Source organism: Lissotriton vulgaris, chromosome 2_1, assembly GCF_964263255.1.
Source record: "Lissotriton vulgaris chromosome 2_1, aLisVul1.2, whole genome shotgun sequence".
NCBI classification, from domain to species: Eukaryota; Metazoa; Chordata; class Amphibia; order Caudata; family Salamandridae; genus Lissotriton; species Lissotriton vulgaris.
Window position 1 is genome coordinate 983,588,882 of NC_141687.1, and position 23,419 is coordinate 983,612,300.

Sequence of the window (23,419 nt, forward strand, 5' to 3'; positions counted from 1 at the left end):
ATACAGACACTCATTCTGATACTTAAAAAAAATAATAACCCATATACACACTCATGTAGCTACTCACCACCCCATGCAGCCACTTATAAACAAAGTGAGACACTGATACAGATATTTAAATATTTAAAGATTACTGGCTAATACACTTATTCACTAAGATATACTTAATAGGTCAGTTATACGATCAATTTTACAAAAAAACATCCATTTAGAGACTTATTTACCCATTCAACCTTCCATCGACCTTTAGATATACATATATAAAAAATATGTATGTATTTTTCAGAAAGAGACACATTCACTGGATGATGTCATCAGTGATGTCATCAGGGATGTCATTTGAGATGCCATCAGTGATGTCATGAGTGATGTACTATGTGACATCATCAGCAGTGCATTGCGGGCGCGCGAGTTATAGTTAGCTGAACTAACTATAACAGGGGAATTTCAAAGGTTTTGTATGAGTAAAATGACCAGCTAACTATAACTGGTGTGAAACCTATGGTTTTTTCAGTGAATTTCAAAGGTTTTTTAACCACTTGGCTGCTAAGGCTTTGGAAGCTTTATAATGGGATTTCCATTGAAATGAATGGGAGGGGCATGACGAGTTACCCTTGTCATTAGCAGCCAAGAGGTTAAATACTAACTCCTAACTATAACGTGTGTAAAACCTATGGTTTTTTCAGTTAATATATATATATATATATATATATATATATATATATATATATATATATATATATATATATATATATATATATATATATATATATATATATATAACCTACTGGTGGTCACCAGTAGGTAGTTATAGTTAGGACCTATTTTCCATAGGAAATCCGCAACATTCTATTTGGAATAACGTTGGCGCAGGTTGATGAATCTTTGCGAAATTTTCAAAACTTATGGTCAGCTCCGGTCTGCTCCTATCCTGAAAGTTTCACGGTGATTCATCAAGCTGGGGTCAAGAAAAAAGGGGGTTCCGAAACGCATTTTTCCCATGCAATTTCCCATAGGACCTTTAGCCACAGCTACAGCCCAAACTGCTGAATGGAATTATTGCAAATTTGACAAAGAGGTAGTCCTCAGTTCAGACTCGTGCCTTTTGCTTAAATGGTGTCAATCTGTTAAGTAGTTACTGAGAAAATTACATTTAAAAGCATTTATATATCTATGGCCACGGTGGATCCGCGCATCCTGAGCGCACCATGAGCGCACCCTTCCGATCACGCGCTGAATGTTAATTGGCTGTCAAGTGGTTGTCAACATTCGAAACCAGGAACTGTTGGCAACCATTTTGTTCCCCTGTAGAAGCGAGGCTGAAGAAGTCAGTGGAATATGTGTGCAAAAAAGAAGAAAGGGGGCAGGGTAGAAATACTTTTACCCTCTAGACCTGCTTAGGGGGTCCCACAATTTGTTTTTTTTTAAGACCTGGCAGGTGTGTGTTGGGTGCGTTGACTCTGCCGTAAAAATAAATAAATAAATAAAACAGAGCTTTTTTTATATTTAGCCCCCGGCGGGGGGCTAAATACCATGGGAAAAATTATTGAATTTTATGGGGGGCCCAGAGGGGCCCCCCAGCCCTGGGATCGTCAGCCCCTGGGGCTACAAAAAAAATGGTGGGGGGAGGGGTCCAAGGACCACAAAGCCCTGGGGACCACCATCCCCTGGGGCTTTATGTATTGTGGGAGGGGAACTGAGTGGCCCCCTTCCTGGAGCACTCAAGGGCACCGTCACCCCCCGAGACTACAAAAGAGATGGTTGGGGGGACTGCAAGGTCTCCAAAGACCCGGGGACCACCACTCCCAGGGCTTTATGTGTTGTGGGAGGGCCGGCTCCTGCAGTGGACTGGGTTGCCCATCCCGCCCTCCCATAGAAAGGAAATCTGTTCTCTCTTTCAAAATCTAAATAAGATTGCTTTTCCACATGGGGAGCTGCATGTTAGTAGCTCCCCATGTGGAAAAGCAATGCTGGCTCCCAAACGCGTAGAAGTTGTGCATGAAAGGCACTGGAGTCGTGTACCATACAGATTATGAGTGTGCATCCAGCGTGTGCACACCAGGGGACCGCACTGAGCGCCGTGCTGGGTGCGCAACTTCTAATTTTACTGTAAAAAAATAGCTCCTATCAGTAATTTATAATATCCCCGGGGACCCCATCCCCGGGTCTCATAAAAAATGTTGGGGACCGTGGGGGGAGCCAAAATACCCCCACGGTCTCGCCGGTTCCCCGCGTCCTTCGGAAGCTGGCATTGCTTTTCCATATGGGGAGCTGCTAACATGCATGTGGAAAAGCAATCTGGATTGGATTTTATTTATTAAGGGAGAATTCAGTAGTCAAAAAAGATTACCCTCAGTGTGGTCTGTCCAGATCACGCATCGTAATGCTATTACAACAAAACTTTTACTTCGTATATTCCATTACAACGCATTTTATTACAACGCATGCCATTGCAAGGCTTATTCAATTACAACGCATGCCATTACAACGCAATTTTAAAAAAATATGAAAATAAGTACTCGCTTAAAAAATAATACATAGTTATTATTTTATAATATACAATTTAGATTATTAATGCATTAGTGGAATTAGTTAAAACAATACTCGGGCATAAAATAAAATACTCGATAATTAAATGAGAGTATCTCTTGAATGGGATGCAGGGAAAATAGGGGTTTTGGGTTGGGTAGTGTATTAAAATCAAGACAAGAACTGTAAAGAAAGATTATAAATATTAGATAAATAAATGTAAGAAAACCCGGATTAATTGAATTATACAAATTAATACTAGAGTATGAATTAAAATAGTCGAAAAATAAAAGAGAGTATCTCTGGCACGGGATGCAGGGACAATAGGGGTTTTAGGTGGGGTAGTGTACTAAAATGTAGATAGGAACTATAAATAAAGATTATACATATTAGTTACAGAAATGTATGAAAACACTGATTAATGGAATTAAATAAATTAATACTCAGGAATGAATTAGAATACTCGAATATTAAGAGAGAGTTTCTCTGGCACAGGATGCAGTGAAAATAGGGGTTTAGGGTGGTGAAGAGTATTAAAAAAAAGTTAGAAAAAAGGCAGATAATAGAATAATAAGTCGGCAAAAAAAAGGGGAATGAATGTAAATACTCGTATTTAAAAAAGAGAGTAGCCTATAGAAATGCTTTTATAAGACAAACAAGATTAAATAAAGCATTTTGGAAATTATTTGAAAGTTAAAAAGTATGGAAAGAGGCACGTTTACATAAACACGTGACATACTAAAACAGTGGAAATGAGAGCACCTGTCAACTGAAAAACATGAGTTAAAAGAGGGAGGAGCAATAAATTGATCCCATAAAGTGTTAACTAACCAAAAAGTATATAAACCACACCCGTGGGATTATTCGTTTCATTTCAGAAATCAATACGGGTGAAGAAACTACGAGGAAGGTAATGATACGGGGCTGCGGAAGCATCTTGAGAATATCTTTCATTTCTTCAGAGGGAACATATTGTGAATGTACTCCAGAGGAGTTGGATGAATTACGATGGAGTAAGGAAAGAATATCGAAGAGAGGTAAATTATGTGAAATGGTATATGTTTGATATTTTTAAATAGAAAGCAAAAATATTTAAATGATTATAGAATGTATTATGTTTAAGTTTAAATGGAATATAATAACGAGTTGACGAAAGAACCATTACAAGAAATATAGGTGAATTAAGGAATTACTTCATGCAAGGTAATGATTCGGAGCGATGGTATCATCTTGAGTTTATCTTTCATTTCCACAGAGGGAACATATTGTTAATGTATCATTTAATTTACATTCAACTTTATGATCCCTCAAGTGGAGTTGGATGCCTTTCAACAGAGGATTTGAAAGAATAATAGATAATATTTTTTTAAGAATGCAATTATATTATAGTAAATGAAAAATTTACTATAAATACACTATCGACGCAAAAAGGAAATACTTTGGAATAAAGAAGAATACTCTATCTTCTAGAGTGAAAATGGGTTAAAAGTATTTATATTGAGTAGTGCTTTTACCAATTTTCACTCGTAAAGAACAGGAGGATTATCTTCACAAGCACTTTTTATGAAAAACATAATATAATTGTACCTTCAAATGTTAATTAATAATGCTTTTTTTAAATATGATTGTTAAATGTAATAATGAAATGAAATGTACATTAAAAAGGAAAGATGAAGTAGTGAGGGAGTGTTTGTCGTAGCACTTCTATTCTACTTTATCTGAAAGTAAAAAAAGACCAATCATTTAAATAAAGATGACGGGGCAACACTTATATAATGTAAACATAAGGAATGAGTGCTTATGATAACATTTTAAAAATGTGGTCCAACGCGTAATACCAATGAATGAAAAAAAGATTTTGCAACTCACCCATGTGATGATTTAGAAAGACTCAATTAAAATATTTGGAAAACTTGTACATTTTTCTTTCAAGGAACGGTTTGAAGAATTATACATTTAATGAAAGGACACAGTACTCCACGCTAAAGAAGAAAAGTCGGCACAATTATGATAGAATATAAATTAGAAAAATATTTCTAAATACCTTCACAATCAACAAACTCGTAAGCAGAGTAGACAGTATAAGTTAAAAACACCCTACCACAATTTGTTTTTTGAAACGCATTGTAAAATAAAGTTACAAAGTGGTTTTGTACATGGTGAGGGTATCATAAGGTCACATATAAAAAACAAGCCAATCAACATTAGGCTCAGTAAGCTACAGTTAAGCACAGAACAGCCAATGAAATGTTTTTGAAAATCTGCGCATGGGAAGGGATTGGTCGGTGGTTTGGGCCTACATGAGGCGTCCGAACCACTAGGACGGGCCATCACAGCGCTTGCGATGGGAGCAACTGTAAAATAGCGTAGAGCACATACGCTCCGTCTTTTTTATTGGTAGGGTCAGGTGTGCAGTGACACTTGTGCTGGATGGGTGTGGTGTGGGTGTATACTAGGCATGAGGGAGTGTGTGTGGGCCATTCTGACACCTAGACCGGAACTAAGAAATCAGTACAATGGAAATCTGGGCAATGTTGCGTTTTTGTTTTTCCTGGAAGCGTAAGCGGAGTGGGCTGGCCTGATGTATGCCAGTGCTGCGCGAGGCTCTGAACCATGATTCCGGAGCTATAGGCGTGGAGCATGAACCCTCCCACCAGCACAACGAACCCAAGCCAGGCGGCCACCAACCTCACGAAGTGGATCAGCGACTGCGCAGACGACCTCGCCCCCCTGAGGACCCCGCCTAGCAGACCCGGCAGTAAGAAAGCCCCATGGTTCACGACGAACTTAAGAGCTCCAAGAAGAACTGCCGAGCCCTCGAGAGAACCTGGCGCAGAGACCCAACTCCGGACAACATGGCTGCCCTCAAGCTCGCCACCCGAAAGCACCACCAACTCATCCACGCCACCAAGAAAACCGCATTCAAGGAACAACTGGACAACAACGCACACAACAGCAAGGGACTCTTCAACATCGTCAAAGAGCTCTCCAACCCCAACGCCGGAAACAACGACATCACCCCTTCGCAAGACCTCTGCAACTCCCTCGCCTCCTACTTCCACAACAAGATCGCGGACATACACAACAGCTTCAGCACTCAACCGACGCACGCCACGACCGAACCACCGCCCCCCACCACCACCCTCCGCGCCTGGACTCCGATCAGCACCGAAGACACCGTCCGCACAATGAACTTCATCCACTCCGGATCTCTGACCGACCCCTGCCCTCACCATGTCTTCAACAAGGCCGACGCTGTCATCGCAGCCCTACACAACCAAGGCCCAGGATACCTCAACAGCCGCCTCAACTTCTACGCTCCCAAACGCCAGCTTCGATCGACCGGCCACGCCCTCGCCGCCGTCCCCTGCATCCGAAGAGCCACCACAGGGGGACGGTCCTTCTCCTACCTCCCTGCCAAGACATGGAACTCCCTCCCGACCCACCTCCGCCTGACCCAGGACCACCTCGCCTTCAGGAAGCAACTCAAGACCTGGCTGTTCGAGCAGTAGCAGACCCCCTCCCCTAGCGCCTTGAGACCCTCTGGGTGAGTAGTGCGCTATATAAATGCTTTGATTGATTGATTGATTGGTTCCATCGTGAGCTATATGAGAAATCAAGTGATTCGGGTGTCTGTCTTATAGTGCTGACACCATCCGGGTCTTAAAAACAAATGTGTCATTATATCTTTAAAGTTTCACAAAATGGCCAACATGGAAGGTACGGGGTATCACTGACTCTATATTCATTCACTGTTATGTTATGTTATGTTATGTTACAGCGTTCTTTTATAGCGCACGGCTACTCGAAAAGAGTGTCCCGGCGCTTTCCACCTGCATCTCAGAATAAAAATAACACAACACAGCAAAAGAATGAGAAAAAGAACTGAAACTGAAGCAATAAGAACAACCTAAAGATTAAAAAGCCAGGTCTTCAGGCTCTTCCTGAACTGGAACAAATTGACAGTGCTGCGCAGCGAAAGAGGAAGCGAGTTCCACAGCTGTGGGGCTTTGCAGCTGAAAGAGCGCCCTCCCGTGCGGGCCTTCCTCACCCGAGGGACCACCGCTTTGTAAAGGGATTCCGAGCGCAAGGAGCGGACTGGTCGATAGAAGGCTAGTCTCCGCCGCAGGTATCCAGCCCCTGATCCAAACAGGGCTTTGTGCATCAGAGTCAGGGATTTAAACTGGATCCGCTTCCGGACAGGCAGCCAATGTAGCGCCTGAAGCAGCCCGGAAGCTCGGGCTCGTCTACGCAGGCCAAAGATAGCCCGGGCGGCAGTGTTCTGTACCACCTGTAGGCGCTGAACTAGGTAATCAGGGAGGCCAAGGAAGAGGGCATTAGCATAATCAAGCCTCGAACCGACAAGAGCCTGCACAGTAATGCGCCTGTGCTCCTCAGACAGCAGGGGCAGGAATTTACGGAGCATTTTCAAAATTCCATAACAGGTGCCAGCCAGACCCAGAATGTGTGTTCGCAGCGATAGCTGGTTGTCCAGCTTGACACCCAGGTTTTTAGCCACCAAAGAAGACTGTGCAGGAGGGCTCATGTCGGACGGCCACCAATGCTGCCACTCCGGATCGACACCGCAACCAAAAAACAGAACCTCGGACTTGCTCGAGTTGGCCCTTAGACTGTTCCGTTGGAACCAGTCAAAGACCAATGTAAGACAGTCCCGAATTCTCCCTCCATCAAACTCCTGGTCTTTCCCGCATGTGAAGAGGAGTTGCGTGTCGTCGGCGTAAGAGATGATCTGGGCCCCATATGCTTCCACCAAGGCCGCCAAAGGGGACATAAAGATGTTAAACAACGTGGGGCTCAACACAGATCCCTGTGGAACCCCAACTCCCAATGGCGGCATCTCGGCAGAGCTCTGGGAAACCCAGACCGTCTGGCGGCGGCCTTCAAGGAAGGATGTAAACCACCTGAGCGCCGTCCCCCTAAGGCCGATGTCATAAAGCCTCGCTAAGAGCGCCCTGTGGGGGACGGTGTCGAAGGCCGCCGATAGATCTAACATGACCAGCATCACCCTCCCGCCGACATCAAGAGTCTCCCTGATGATCTCAGTGACCTCTAGCAATGCCGTTTCCGTACTAAAATTAGGACGGAAACCGGATTGAGATGGATGGAGCAGATTGTTAGCTTCCAGAAAGCGCGACAGGACACCGTGGACGTGTTTTTCCGTGATCTTCGTGAGGGCCGGAAGAAGTGAAATTGGCCTATAATTGGCCTGAACCTCGACGTCGAGACCCGGTTTCTTTAGGAGGGGGATTCACCATCGCTCTCTTCCAAGAGCTGGGGACCCTCCCCTCCCTCAGCGAGGCGTTGAGGATGGGATTAACCAGCGGATTCACCACCTCCGCCATCCCAGCCAAAAATTTGGCGGGGCAGGGGTCAAGTGGCGAGCCAGATTTCAAATTGGCCAACAGCTGCCTGGACACATCGCTGGAAACAGCAGGAAAATCAGACAGCACCGCCGTCGGTGTGTGCGAATTTCAACTGTTGCATACATAAAAGATGGTGGGCATGTCGCATTTCTGCGATTATGAATGTTTGTTGTGCATTCAGTGGAGTGTTGTAGCTGTAGTAATACAGGGCTGTGAAAGGTTTAAGTTGCAGTTTTTGGCAGAGGAAAGGCAGATAATATATATACGTATGTGGTCATTCAGATATACTGTTGAACTTGGTGCTGGAAACCAGTGTTCAAGGCTCGGAGTTGCATCCACATCCTGGTATTGTAGAGAAATGACGAAATCTACGCATGCCTGAAAATTTACTGTAAATACGGTGCTCATGTAAATTGCTGATATAGTTTTGGCTTGATTTTGTGCTATATAAATATGCTAAAAAAATAAAATAAATAAGGAATAGCCCACACTTACTGTCAGAGGTAAGATGATTGTATACGCTATTTATATCACAATATAATGTGGTAGGGCATAGGAGCAGCATTTTACAAACATAATAAATACACAGACACAAATAGATAGTTGAAGTGTGTACGGGCATGTGGGCTCAACTCCATTTTATTACTTTGCTGTTGGTAACAAGTAGAATAGTAATCATGATATCATACATAGATATTCAATCGTAAATGGTTTATGACTTCTGCTGTACAAAGGTAGGAGCACTCCATGTGAAATAATACACAGAAGATTCTATCGTAAAGGGTTCATGAGTTGTGGTGCACTAAGGTAGGGTCAGTTTGTGTGGAACCTGCAATGATTTGTGGTTCAGGCAGACTGCACTGCTAAGAATGTCTTTTGGCTACTGAATTTTGCCTTAATAAGGCCACGTGGCGATTATTTATGGTGCACTGAGTTAGTGGTACGTCTGGTAGTCAGAGTGTTGCCTACTGGACTGCATAATCTGTAACCACCCAAGGACCTGTGCACACATGAGATCAAAACCAGAGTACGACCATATTAGGTACAATTGGGAAACAAAAGATCGTCACAAATTTTCTTGTGTCATTTATTGCTTGTAAGCATAGAAACCAGCCAGCCAACATGGGTTTTATCAGAGAACAGTCAACTCTGACTCTTCAGGGCTGGAATTGGAACAGAAGAAGCTCACTTAGTAAACCACAAATACAGTATCATCATGCCTTAACATAACAAAAATCAAAGCTGTCAACTTGATTCGTCATCAGTGGAAAACAGTGCGAAGGCATTACTCAAGCGGGTGACGGAATTAATAATTGAAAAAAGCACAAAGGTCACACAAGAAGTCCATAGTTTTAAAACCCATGAAGAATTCAAGTGGGTGTTACTGAAATCTAAAAACCATTCTAGAGAGAACGCTGCAAGTGCAAAGGCACACTCAATGGGAATCTACACTGCGGACAGCACAGGTCACAACTTGAACTATAATGTGCTGAAACATACACATTTCAACAATGTATTCCATACATGTTTCATCTTTTATTTCAATCTTGATTACAGATTATTAGAATCCACAGGGAGGGTTTAAGTATAAAGGGAACTATTGCGCTCATCAGGATAGATGGCTGTCAAGTCGACATAAAACGAAGTAGACTGGTGCTGACTGGAAAGGGGAGACCCTACTGACCCCTCTTCTAGTGTTTGGAACTCCCAACCACATACAAAATTAGCCAAGGACCTGTGCACACATGAGATCAAAAACAGAGTACGTTCATATTAGGTACAATTGGGAAACAAAAGATCGCCACAAATTTTCTTGTGTCATTTATTGCTTGTAAGCATAGAAACCAGCCAGCCGACACATGCTTCGTCAGAGAACAGTCAACTCTGACTCTTTAGGGCTGGAATTGGAACAGAGGAAGCTCACCTAGTAAACCACAAATACAGTATCATCATGCCTTAACATACCAAAAATCAAAGCTGTCAACTTGATTCAGCGTCACTGGAAAACATCGAAAAGTAGTCGATACAGACATAAGTCTGCGGTGCTGTTGCACTGAGTTCGCAATCAGCCTGTATCGAGGAGGCACGTGGTCATGGCGGCAGCCACGTGGCAGGGTGAGGACCTTCGCTGTGGTAGAGTCTTTTCTCTTTGCAGAAGTGAACGACACCCAAGCCGTAGGCAAAATATTTATACTCTTACGCTGGAGTTGCGTACGTTGGATCAGCCCACTCCACTTCTGCTTCAAGGAGGGGAGACAACACAGCAACATGACCGAGATATTCCTCAGAGTCTGAGATAATATGGTTGCATCCACTATGCAGTACACATGTATCAATGGTATTCTACACATGGAAAAGTTTTTAGTTTCTATAGTGAGTTGTGTGTAGCATTTCACCGGTAGTCTTGGCATTGTGTAAATTATTGTTGATGTACTAGTTCCTTCACCTAATACGTAGTTGGTTACCACATCTCTGAACATTGAGCTAGTGTGCTGTTGAGGGGCTATATTATATTGGGAAGGTCCATTGTCCTGTTTTGCGCTGCCTCTGAGGTAGTAGAGGGAGAGGGATGAGGAGGGGTGGTTGTAGTGGTGGTGACGCTAGGTATTGTGATTTTGTAGGGTGTCGGAAGTGTATAATTAGTGCCTCTATCTCTTATTGCTCATTAAATATGGGTATGAGTTGGATGTAATTCACGCAGTATATAGTCGACGTCCTTACACTAGTTAAATGTTGATGTTAATTTGTTAGTGATAAGTGAAACTAGTGCTTGTTTTTTTAGGTAGCATTGCAGATTTGGTTTCTTGTTGAAAATATGGGGAAGTGATCAACATTATAATTAGAAATTGTCAGTTAAAAACCTTTGAAATTAAATTAGAAAACCATAGGTTTCAGGCAGGTTATAGTTAGGAATTATCATTTAAAAAAACCTTTGAAATTCACAAAAAAAAACCCATAGGTTTCAGACATGTTATAGTTAGGAATTAGCATTTAAAAAACCTTAGAAATTCACGGAAGAAACCATAGGTTTCAGGGGTGTTATAGTTAGCTGGACATTTCACTCGTACTAAACCATTGAAATTCCTCCGTTATAGTTAGTTGTACTAACTATAATTGCGCGCCCACAATCTACTGCTGATGATGTCACATATTACATAATTCATGACATGGTCAGTGACATCACTGATGACATCTCAAATGACATCACTGATGACATCATCCACGTGACAATCTGATACATCTCATCATACACTAGTATAACCTTTTAACACTCATTATAAAATATGGAGTGCCTTATTTGAAACCATTGACACACCAATACAAGTTTCTAAACACCCACTTAGTGATTCCTACATCTACACACACATCTAAACACTTACCTATAGATTCACTCACACATGCTAACAAAGCTCTATAGAACAGTATTAAATATACGTATACACCTACATCGACATTGCACACCAGCACAGATCCTATTCACTTATGCAGTCATCCTACTCACTTATACAAACAATTGATCATACTTACATTTACTAAGCTACACACTTATACAAACACCACTTCATTTATTCATATAGATAGTAACTCATACTTAGTGTGTTATCAAATCACTATTACAAGTATACAGTTTTCGATACAGTCACTCATACAATCACTGAGTCTTATGTATACTTATTTATGTACAACTGTCATATACACTGCCTTTTTATGTTTCTACTTTGTTAGACATGTATCATTGAGAAATATATTTACTCATTACCACACCCATAAAGAGATTTATTCACCCAAACAACTGTTTCCACATACAGTCTTAACCTCATATACCTACTAAATCAACTATTTACACATCTTTGGACAGTCAGACACCTCCCACCCAACCACACACACATTCACTATCCCATACAAATACTCACTTAAATAATTAATAACTAATATAGACTTTCAGATAGTTAGTAACCAACTTATGTAGTCATTTACACAACAAGAGATAGAGTGATACAGATATTCACACAGTTTAATCACTATTCCATATATTTAGTGAGACACTTTAAATTAGTCACTTAGACAGTTAATCACAGTGCTACAAAATCTTCCATCAAGACACTTATACATCTACTCAGTCTTCAATACAGATTCCTATATATATAATACTTATTTAAATATGGAACCAAACCACATTCACTGGATGATGTCATCAGTGATGTCATTTGAGATGTCACCAGTGATGTCATCAGTGATGTCACTGACCATGTCATGAATGATGTAATATGTGACATCATCAGCAGTGGATTGCGGGTGCGCTAGTTATAGTTAGTACAACTAACTACAACAGAGAAATATATATATATAAATATATACACACACACACAAACACACATGCACACACACGCGCACACGCACACAGACGCAGACACACACACACATATATTTTGCACAATTTTCTTTGCTTCATTTAAAATACCTATCCAGTTCTCATATATTTTGGCAAAATAAAATCACTTTTAAGTGAATGAAGGTTCTTAAAAGAAGCCATTCTGTGCCAGATTAAATGGTAGCTGCATGAAGTTTGATTTGCCACAACCCATCCCCATGCTCTCACCTAAATTATCTTGTTCACCAGCTTGCTGATGTAGATCTACCTACTGAATAGGAACAAGAAGAATAGGCTTTAAGAGGATGCCAACTGAAACTATGACCGACAGCAAATATACCCATCATCAATGGCGGGTTCATCCAGGTTGTCTAATACAAGATGGGTGTATGCTTTTGTTTGCTTGATTGGCTTTTTGTGACCCAGCCATTAGGCGGCCTTGAACTTTGCCACTGACCCTGGTGTTAAAATGTACTCTAGCAATGGTTTGCTCAAGAAGGGATGTACACCTGTTTGCTCCCATGTGGACCCCAAGGCTCTTCCAATAAAACAATACTAGACTTGGTTAGGACTACCTCTCAAAATATGATGAACTGTGGAACTAGAAGTAAAGGTGTATCACTATGGAGATCCACAGCTCAAAAAGGACAATTCTCATCGGAATATAGGAGAGCCTGTCCCTGACAGAGCTGAAATGAGAACTTGAAGGTTAAGGGTCCAAAACTTTGGAACAGGCTCGTTTTTCAACGCCATATCTAAGTGTGCTCACTTCAGTACAGGAAGTTCTTGAAAGCCAAACCTTGAAACTGGTCCTTCATCTAAATTTAACACATCCTGATAGTGCCTAAAGACGGCCATATTCATGCACAACCATTCCAGCTGGAATTACTCTACCTCACTTACTATAATACCCTTTATGTTAAGGTATTTTTAGGTGTTTCTGTTTCAGCCCTTAGAATTGACTCAGGTAGTGTTTATCACTATTTATGATTGTGATATAAAGTACTAGTTCAGGTCTAAGTTCTGTCAAACATACTTGGCATCCAACACTACAACTGTATCTGCCATAAACCAGTTCAATTTTTAATGGACCCTTGAATTCCTTTGTCTGTTCTTGTGCTGATACTGCCACTGCTGCAAAGACTCTCCACCCACAATCTGAAGCTTTGGCCTGCAGACCTACTAGGGCAGGCTCGGGTTTCTAAGAAGGTAGGGGGAAGGCTCAGGCAGAGAACTGGTGGTGCACCTTGAATATCCTCTCCTCTGACTTTGTGTTAGCATTGACTACAGCAAATACCTCTCAGGGCCATCAGTATGATATTTTATCCACTGGAAGCAGATATTGCCTACTCCCAACTGCTGTCTCAGATATGCTGGGCTTAGGAAAGGCTGTCGTCTCTAGCACATTCAAACCAAAATTCAGACAGACCCTCTCCACTGATGGCTCCAAGCAGTTTGCAAAGGATACACCTATCTATTTTGAGACTAAACTAACAACTCACTAGACTAATGCAATATGTTGCGGGATCCAAGCCCAATGTGGCCATTTTGACAGATTACAATATTCTCTCGATATTTAGCCCTAGCTCAAAAATACAGGGGTGTCTGCAATAGTCTAAGGCACACCAGCGCTGGGAAATGGGGGTTGGTCTTACATCCTGTCACTCACACCTCCGACACTGCTGAACGCTGTCCTCCATGCCATAGCCAAGACCTAATCATATCCTGTGCTATGTTCTGTTTGTGGAGGAGTAAGCTCCTGCCAAGCCAAACCTCTCTCGTCTCAGCTTCTCCCAGCTCCCAAAGTCAAGAGATTTGGGTTCAACATTGATCTAAATTTTGTTCGAGCCTACCATGGTCCCCGTACTCTCCTAACAACAGACAACTTTCCAGCAGCAGCCCCTCCTCTTTCATGTTCCACTTACATTGCTGTTTTTTACATTAATGCCTTAACCCTAAAACTATGTAGATTGGCTTAATATTCACTTTTTCTCTTTCCCTCCTCAGTTGACTGCAATTCCTTTTATATATTTAGTCTGCATTTTACATTTCACAAGTTATTTGAACATATTTCTGTGTCTCTAACATTAGTGACAGAGAGTGCCTTTACATCTATCAAGTCAGGTTTTGAAGGCCCAACTTACCTTAAGCTGTCTGTAAATCCTTGAACTCCATATTTTGAAGCAAAGTATCCTCCTCCGCTGACTGCCACTCTTCCGCCAATGCTAGCTACATTCACAATTCTTCCCTTGGCTCTCTTTATTTGAGGAAGTAAGGCTAAAGTTACGTGTATCAGGCCCATCAGGTTCACTGCAATAGGCTTCCTGAAATGTTGTATCTTCAGCCAGTCAGTAGGAGCAATGATTCCAGGCACTCCAGCATTGTTGATCAGGCCCCACAGACCTGCACAGACACAAACAGAAACCTACATTTGAAAATGTTTTCGGTATACATTTGTGGCCATTCCTTTGAATTCAATGATTACTAGTTATGGTATTTATCGTATTTTTGTCTTAGCTTGATTAGTTCATGATGTAGCATGTGGACACAGTCCTCAGTTTTACACAATATTATTGAATCCATCATGCTGAAGTAAATATGGGAAGAAAACATTGGGAAATCAGGAAAACATGAGACGTTAGTGGTAGCCAAAGAAACGGAATCCCACCCAAACTGGCATTTATCACTCACAAAACGCTACACGCGAAATCTCCTGCATATCTCGACCACAAAATCATGGTTTCTGGAGAAGCCAGAAACTCCTGCTCTGCCAGAGACTTTGTGCTCCAGCCACCCCACTGCCGTCTTTCATCAAAAGAATACCTTCTCTGTCAATTTTTAAAATGGAAGCGAAAACCTTGGGCAAGTTCCTCCCATAACTCTCATTCATTGCGCAAATCGCTCATCGGCATTGCTATGTTTTCTGCTAAATTCTTGACTACTTGGTTGCTCTTGTCTTTGTACTGACCTGTTACTCCCTCAAATTTAATTGCTGGATATCTGTGCATAATGCTCACTTGTTCGCTGCTCTGAATATTGTTTATACCCTGTTATTCCCGAATGTAGTCACTTCATTCTATCCCTATTTATGTTCATTGTCTATTCAAACTTGTATATAACGTGTTTGTTCTGTTACTCCTTCAAATGTAATTGTTGGATATCTTTGCATAATGCTCACATTTTCGTCGCTCTGAATATTGTATACACCCTGTTACTCCCGAGTGCAGTCACTTCCTTCTATCCCTATTTATGTTTATTGTCTATTTCAAACGTGTATACAACGTGTTATCCCTGTAAAGCGCTCTGATACCCTAACGGGTCACGTTTGCGCTCTATAAAACTCAAAATAGTACAGAGAGGGTCAGGCTACTGAAGATTGTTTAGAGTCATACTTAATGTTGCTTCTGTGTTCTTATAACCTGGTTTTGGTCTGGAGTTCAGTTTTGACAACGTAAAATATATGTATATATCTTCTGACGCATCCTTGCACAAAGTTATTCTGTGTGTAATAGGCTTATTTAGGAACTGTGCTATCTTTATGTTGTGCACCCTGAATTTCGACCCCAGAATATCGATGGGGCACAACACCGAGGAAAAAGTATAGGAAAAAAGTAACACTAAAAAATATTGACAGGCATACCTAGATTTTAACATATATATACCTATGTGGACATATATCTTTAAGGTACGTAGATGTAGAATTAGGAATATCAAATCTATACTTCTCGATATGCACTTACCTTTCAATATTTTGTTCCTTGAGGTTCTGTTCTTAATAGTTTTGTATCACCAGATACTCTGGGGCGAGTACTGTTGATCAATGAACCGTTTAACGAGGAGAGCACCTTCTTATAGGCACTTTAAATTATAATGGTCTGGGTAGTCCCAGTGAAGCCAGTGGTAAGTGTAGGCCTCTTGCAATAACGCAATGATGGCCTAAATGCTTTGCCCCATAGCCCACGTAACAGTGAATTTGAGGGTCCCTTCCTAAGTGGACCTTTATCACTGCTGCCAAGCAATCACATATTATGTGTGACGTCTCCAGCCATTTCCATTTCATTTCCTCATGCAACAGCACTTAATAGTTTCCAGGCAAACTTGATTTTGCAAATTGGGACTTGCATGCCGATGCTTGTTAAGGGAAAAGCAAAACTTTAAGCTCCTGAATGCAAAGTGATGTGGGCTAAAAAACCATATATAAGGGCCCATCAGGTTCACGGGCAGATCGCCACCGCCCGTATGGCGGTGGCGATCCGCCCGGGATCATACCCCGCCCGCCACCCAATCCCCCCTAACCCGCCATTTTACTATGGCGGGGGGACCGTGGCAGACAGAAAGACCGTCTGCCGCTTTGACCGGGCGGAAAAGGGTTTAATGTGGTGGCGGTGTCTGTTAGACACCGCCATCCATATTCCATCCATATTACTATGCAGGCGGGGACATGACTTTCCGTGGAAGAAAGGCATGCGGTGTTAGACTTTGGGGGCCCATTGCGGGCCCCCAGGGACTTTGTGTGGTGGGTGATGCACATGGGGGGTACCTATGGTACCTATGCCTGCCATGTTGTGCATGGAAGTGCACAACATGCCTTCCTGGCATTGTGGCCGGCGGTGCTGAGTGCACCGCCCGCCACAATGGCAGTAATGCAGGATGTGCCCGCCACTGTGGTGGGCGCATCCTAATTGCCCCCGCGGGCGGTCCCGTTTACCGATAGGGTGGCGGGCGGACGAAATCCGCCAGTCATCCTAATGGGGCCCATAGTGTGCATCAGGTAAAATGGTCCTCAATTACCATTGATGGATTCTGATGGCAGCTAATACACATTATATTTTTTTACAATACATGTTTATTTTGGTTAAGCAAGGAAAGGGTGCCTTTTTGAAACGGGGGGAATTTTACTAAAAGAACGATAAGTGAACTATGGTTTCTTATGCTGACGATACGCAGCTGGCGGTTGCACTCAGTGGGGACTCCGACTCTGAGGCCCCTAGGTTCAGGGAGGGTTTGACAGCAGTGGCTGGCTGGATGACTGCTAACTGCTTACAGCTCAATGCCAAGAAAACGGAGGTCCTTATTGTTGGTAAGCATAGCAACCTCTGGGGCGCTCAGTGGTGGCCTCCAGAGCTAGGTTCAGCTCCCATCCCGGTACCCGAGGTTAAAAACTTGGGTGTCTGGTTAGATCCCACCCTCAGTTTCTGCAGACACACTAAAAAAGTGTCTGCTACTTGTTTTGGTATTTTGCATGGGCTCAGGCCAATCCTGAAATTCTTTGACGCCCCCACTAGACAGTTGATAATCCAGGCCACCATACTCTCGTGGCTGATTATGCGAGCTCGCTCCTGTTGGGGGCCAATCAGGCGGAAGTTATCCGGATGCAGCGCGTACAGAATGCGGCAGCCAGAGCCCTGGTGGGCCTACCTAGGTTCTGCTCTGCGAAGGAAACCATCTGGAAACTCCATTGGCTGCCCATGGCTCAAAGGATTGAGTTTAAGACTCTATGTCTTTCCTTCAGGATTCTTAAACTGTCCTTTCCCTAGATCCTAGAGCATCTTCTCACCCCCTATGTCCCATCTCATTCTTTGAGGTCATTGGGTCAAAATCTGGCTACAGTTCCACGGTTCAAACGCTGCAGAGCGGGAGGGCGTTCCTTCCGCTATCTAGCGGCTAGGCTTTGGAACTCATTACCAGCTCACATTCGCGCCCTAGATGATTTGCTTACGTTCAGGAGGGCTATTAAAACCTATCTTTTCCCCCCTGGACCTTAATATACTGCCCCGTTGCTACTTTGTCTGGTTTTTCTTCTGTTTTTTATGTGTATTCCTTCTGCCAGTCAAAGCGCCGGGACGCCCCTTTGCTGGGGCAGTTGTGCGCTATAGAAGATGAGATAACATAACATAACATAACTCTCCTACAGTGTTTGGTTTTATATAACAAAAAGAGCACAAGTCGATTTAATTCTATAGTTATGAAGATAGAGTTTAGAAAACGTGTTTTGCAGTCGGCAGAAGACAGATTTTGAAGCTTTTTCCCTTTTAGCTAACATTATGTCCTGAATACAGAATTCTTTTTTAGATTTTGATTAGCTTTGATGAAGAGAGTGCTAAGGCAAAGTCTAGCAGAGTAGTGTGGGGCTGTTATTGTCTAAATAAAAAATTCATGTTTGAAGATTAATTAGTCGAAGGGATAGAAATTGGGCTGCGTCCTTTGTATAAAATCTGTTTTGTCATGAATTATATCATATACGTAAAACAAACTGCATCCTTATCTGTTACAGGTTTTGAAACCTCTGCATTTTGTGTAGAATAACACTCAAACACTACTCCGCTGACTCCACCCACTTCCTCTAATGGCTCCAACCCACACCCAGAACTAGTATTGCTGAACGTGCCATAAGAAGGGTTAGACCAAAATCTACAGGTTGAAAGGTCAGGAAATGAGCCATGTGCATCGCCATAAGAATGCACTACAGGACAGTCTATACCCTGTACTGTGCACTTGTGGCTGAAGCTCAGTCACTAGCCACATGTAATCGAAGCACAGATAGGCCAAGCTGTGGCACAGCAAGATCCTGAGGAGGTGCCTATCACCCACAGGGGTGTAAGTCTGAAAACACCACACATCCACCCAGAAAGGTGGAAGACTGGGCACCACACAGCCATAACATCTCACCTCCACATCCCTAGCCCACAGGAAGCCCATCAAGGCCCTATTAGATCCTGTATACACAGGCTGTCAGGATCTCACTTGCAGAACCCCTGCAGGTGCTCAGCAGTGGGTAGAGAGCCATGCGAAGGACAGAGCTCCTGTCTGGAGTCCAGTGCTGCAGCGAGCGGACCCGGGTAAACTCTGAAATTAAAGCCCTGCTGTTCCTTTCTGATGATGCCTATTCTGGAATGTCACTTATTCACACCTGACTACCCCACCCCTACTCCCTAGCTGCAACCGGACTTGACCCTCCAAAACAAAAGCATCAATCAATGCAATGCACTTGCAGGTACGCTTGAACGCAGGCTCACAGTTGCAATATCCGATCATAACGTAATGTCCAGGCCCGGCCCGGCCCGTGCAGGGCGTTATAGCGGGGCGGTGACGTCAGGCGGGGGAGGAGCAGGGTGGGGAGTTTTAAAATGCGGGATATGGACCATTACAGGTAAGTAACGAAAAAAATAAATAAAACGAATTTCGTTGCCCGCGCTGCATCGCCAAATGTGATGCAGCGTAGGCAACGAAATTCTTTTTTTTTCCCGTTACTTACCTGTAATGGTCCATATCCTGCATTTTAAAACCCCCCACCCTGCCCCTCCCCTGCCTGACGTCACCGCTCTGCTATAACGCCCTGCAGGGGCCGGGCCTGGTAATGTCTCGCAACCGCTGCACCCTAAAAACAGCAGCAGCCTTGGCCCTACCACAGGGAACAAGACGTGATTCATTGTGATATTATATATCATATTTGTACAATCTATGCTTTTTAGGTGAGCCAAACCAATACTTCACAGACAAAAGTTGCAGTTGAGCTCTTTTTGCAATTGCTGTTCATATTTAATTTCCTGCTTAGTAAGGTCCTCTAAGCTATCGCCACGCAATGTCCGGTTTAGTTTAGCATTACTCTATATGGACATAAACAAAACATTCCAGTCTCCTCTAACCATTCCAAGTTTCAAAATGGGTAAACTGTGAGAAAAAGTGGTGACGAATGTTCAAGGCAACAGCAAACCAACCCTCTCCCTTCCAGCCTCCTGGAAAATTCCCAAGTTAAGCATCTTCAAATTACTTCAAACAGAAACAGTGCTAAGTCATCCGTTTGCCGAACGATGAAATGGCCAGGCAGCCAGAAGATAACTGTGGGTGCGCTTGTGTAAATTACGAGAAAGGGGCACAAAGTGTGTGCGAAAAATGTGTGTGCGAGAGTGACAGTGGTATTTTTTTATTGGGCCAAAACACAAATAATATAGCGTGCCTTGTTTACATTCTGCTGTTTTAATTAGTTTCAAGCTCAAAAGAACAATTTTTCAATGCAAAACTACCCCTTGTTTATGGAAAAAGTCAATCTCATTTTAAGTCCATCAGTCGCCATGAGCCATGGAGCCTGGAAGTTCTCCAAGCAGCTTGCCTGAAGAGTGTAGTATTTATTTGATGTTGCCTTCTGTTGGCAGGGAAGCAGGGCAGAAGGAAACTGCCACATGAAATGTGGCTCAGTCCCTGCCTTTAAAATGAATGCGCAAATTTTTAATATCTGTGAGTGTTCACACACAAGGCATGTCTGATAATTATTCAACTGCGTGATTTACATCTAAGGTTACTACAAGAATGTAGATGCTAGAGGCAGGGGTCCTACAGTGGACCAATTTGCGCTAGAAACACAAACATAGATAACCTGCAGGAACTTCTGTCCATACATGTGTCACTGGGTTCTGCCTAAAACTTGTACTGCAGCTGTAGACAAGTGCTGTAACATGCCCTTTTTAATTTGCAGATTCTGCAAAAAGAAAAACATACCGGTTTTCATATGCAAAAAAGCACTGTCACTGGCAATTTACTCTGGTAACCCATAAATTGGGAGGTCAGGTGTGGCAGAGGAAAGGGGCTGTTGAGTCAGAAGGTGCTGAGCTTGAAAAAGCAGAGTTGACAGTTAACTTATACATTTATTTGCTTCAAAGAAATTGGTGAAGAGGACAAACAATAGTAAATCTGTTCCAGAATAATTAATAGCGACTTGTAGTACTATCTACTACTCTCTTACCTGTGACCTGCAGTCTCCTTGGCACTGGCTCCATTAGATCTCCGGCAAATAATGTGTTTTGGTGGGCCCCTGGCCCAGGCCAAGAGCATTAGTATGCAATGCAATGACAAGTCAAAAGGAATCATTTATGGCCTGCTTCTGCTGGGTTTTCATTTCAGTGCACGCGAGTTGTTAACAGAAAGCAGCTACACACTTTTTTATTACTTCAACGATGTCGTATTAAGGTTATTGCTGAGACCGGAACTTTCCAGGACCCAGTCTGTCTTGCCCGCAGGTCACCCATCAGCCCACCCTCAACTGTAATAATTAACCAATGTGAAAGAAAATGCTCCTTGAAAGGCAGGTGTGCACTACTGACATCACTAACGTGATGCAGCCATCATGCCTTGACCTGGGAGGGCCATCCTGCAGGAAGGAGGACGACACAGGACACAGGACAGGTAGGTATATTTTTTAATAAATATTGGGCTCATCTCACTGGGGAGGAAAATTTCAATAGCCCCGGTCTGTTAAAAAAGTGCTGGTGCTTAGCACCTGAAAGCTCCTGCACAAATTAAGCACTGGCAATCTAAAAACATTCCATCCCCTGACATGGTTCCTACGCCCTCTTTGGTAATTATACAGACCTTGTGTGCTTCTTAGCTAGATTAATTATCTATACTTGCATAAAATAAAATACAATTATATAAAACACAATATTTTTATTTTCTTTCCAACTGAGATGGAGAAGGAGGAAGTACCAGGGGAGTGTGCCCCTGAATTACCAATTCCTTTAGTGATTCCTTACTTCAGAGGGGATTGTTATGGTTCAATCTAGAATCCATGTTATTTCTGCACCCCTGAATTGAATGAGATCCCTGGTATTGTTCAATCTGTGGCACTCAATTGACACCCCTGCACCCGAGAACCATGAAATGAGGCCCTGAGGTGCATATGTGCAAGCAAGTGGCGGAGAGCTGGTTAGTTACAATATTAATAACGCTGTGGTCTGTCACTTTAGAAACCCAGGGTTGCGCTGTATTTACAATAATAGGGTGAACCCCTGCATTTTTCCCTGCACTCGTACTAAATTCAGCTGCCTAGAGCCAATGCAGGCACCCTTGCACCATAGTGCATGGTGCAGTGGAAATGATTGTTTATGTGCAGGAATGTGTCCCTTCTTGCACATAAACAATCCAGAAAGGTGATTTGTAACTCCTATGTGTGCTGCATTGTGCCTCACACATAGAAGTTGCAAATCATCATTTTTTAATGATGAAGCACCTTCCTGCACATAAAAAGTCATTCATGGCGTTTTGCTGTTTCTATGTGCGCTTCACAGCAAAAACTAGGAGAAATAAAGCATTTCTCCTTGTTTCGCCATGTTTTCCCTGGTATTAATTTCAGCACTGCCTCCTATTAATCCACCATTGTAAATAGGGGGCAGCTTCAAAATCAATAGGGACGGCTGCAGAACACCCACCACAACACCCATTACCCACCCCTGTCATGCTAAATGTAGTGTAAAAGGGGGCCTTATTTACAAGGCAGAGTTAAGTCACGTTCACTGGCATAACGCCGCCTTGTAAATAATGCAAAGCCCCAATAGTCACAGGAACATCGTTAAAAGTGATGTTCCTGTGGCGATAGGGGCTTATAAATAGTCCCCTAAGTGTTCATTGGGGACTACGTGTCAGCCATGACATGATATTTTTAAGTCAGACCACATAAACCTTTAGCTGTCTTCAGGAGCTCATGGCATCACAACTCACAGCATATCATATAGAGAGAGGGGCTTTTCATCAGCCCCTTGTAGTTATTGGCTTGTTGGGCGAGGCCCCTTGAGGTTTGATTTTATGGGAAGTGTTGGACTCGGCCCTTTTCATCATTTTGTCTGACCTGTTTTTACCACTGCTCATCAGTGCTAAAGTGCATATGCTCTCCCTATTTTAAATTGATGTATGAATTAGTGATTCCTTGATTGGCTGATATGGTTTACTGGTCAGACCCTAGTACAGTGCACCGAGCGTGCCCAGGGCTTGTAAACCAAATGCTGCTAGTGGTCTTGGAGCACTGGTTGTGCCACCCACAGAAGCAGCCTGTAAAACTGTGTCTAAGGCCTGCCATTGCAGAGCCTGTGTGCAGTCTGGTACTGCCATGCTGACTGGGTAAGTGCACCCACTTGCCATTTTCTTCATTTCAGACACCCCTGTGGTAGGCCTAAGGGCAGAGTGCATTGTAAGTATAAGGTAGGACATGCCCTGGTGTGTGTGGCATGTCCTAATAGTGAATTACAGCCATTTTCGTTTTTTCACTATTGCAAGGCTAGCTGTTCTCCATAGGCCAGAATGGGCAGTTAGATTATTACATCTTATAATTCTAACTGACTCAGGGAACATGGTAGAAATTTGAGTT

General features: G+C 42.9%; 1 protein-coding gene across 3 annotated transcripts in view; it reads right to left on the bottom strand.

The window, feature by feature from the left end:
* Window positions 1–23,419, bottom strand: part of LOC147731513 (dehydrogenase/reductase SDR family member 9-like) — a 116,040-nt gene that overhangs the window by 40,068 nt on the left and 52,553 nt on the right. For all 3 annotated transcript variants that reach the window (XM_086956558.1, XM_086956561.1, XM_086956559.1), the window contains exon 3: window positions 14,430–14,688. In XM_086956558.1, coding sequence (XP_086812684.1) covers window positions 14,430–14,688 — 259 coding nt within the window. The remainder of the gene's footprint in view (window positions 1–14,429; window positions 14,689–23,419) is intronic.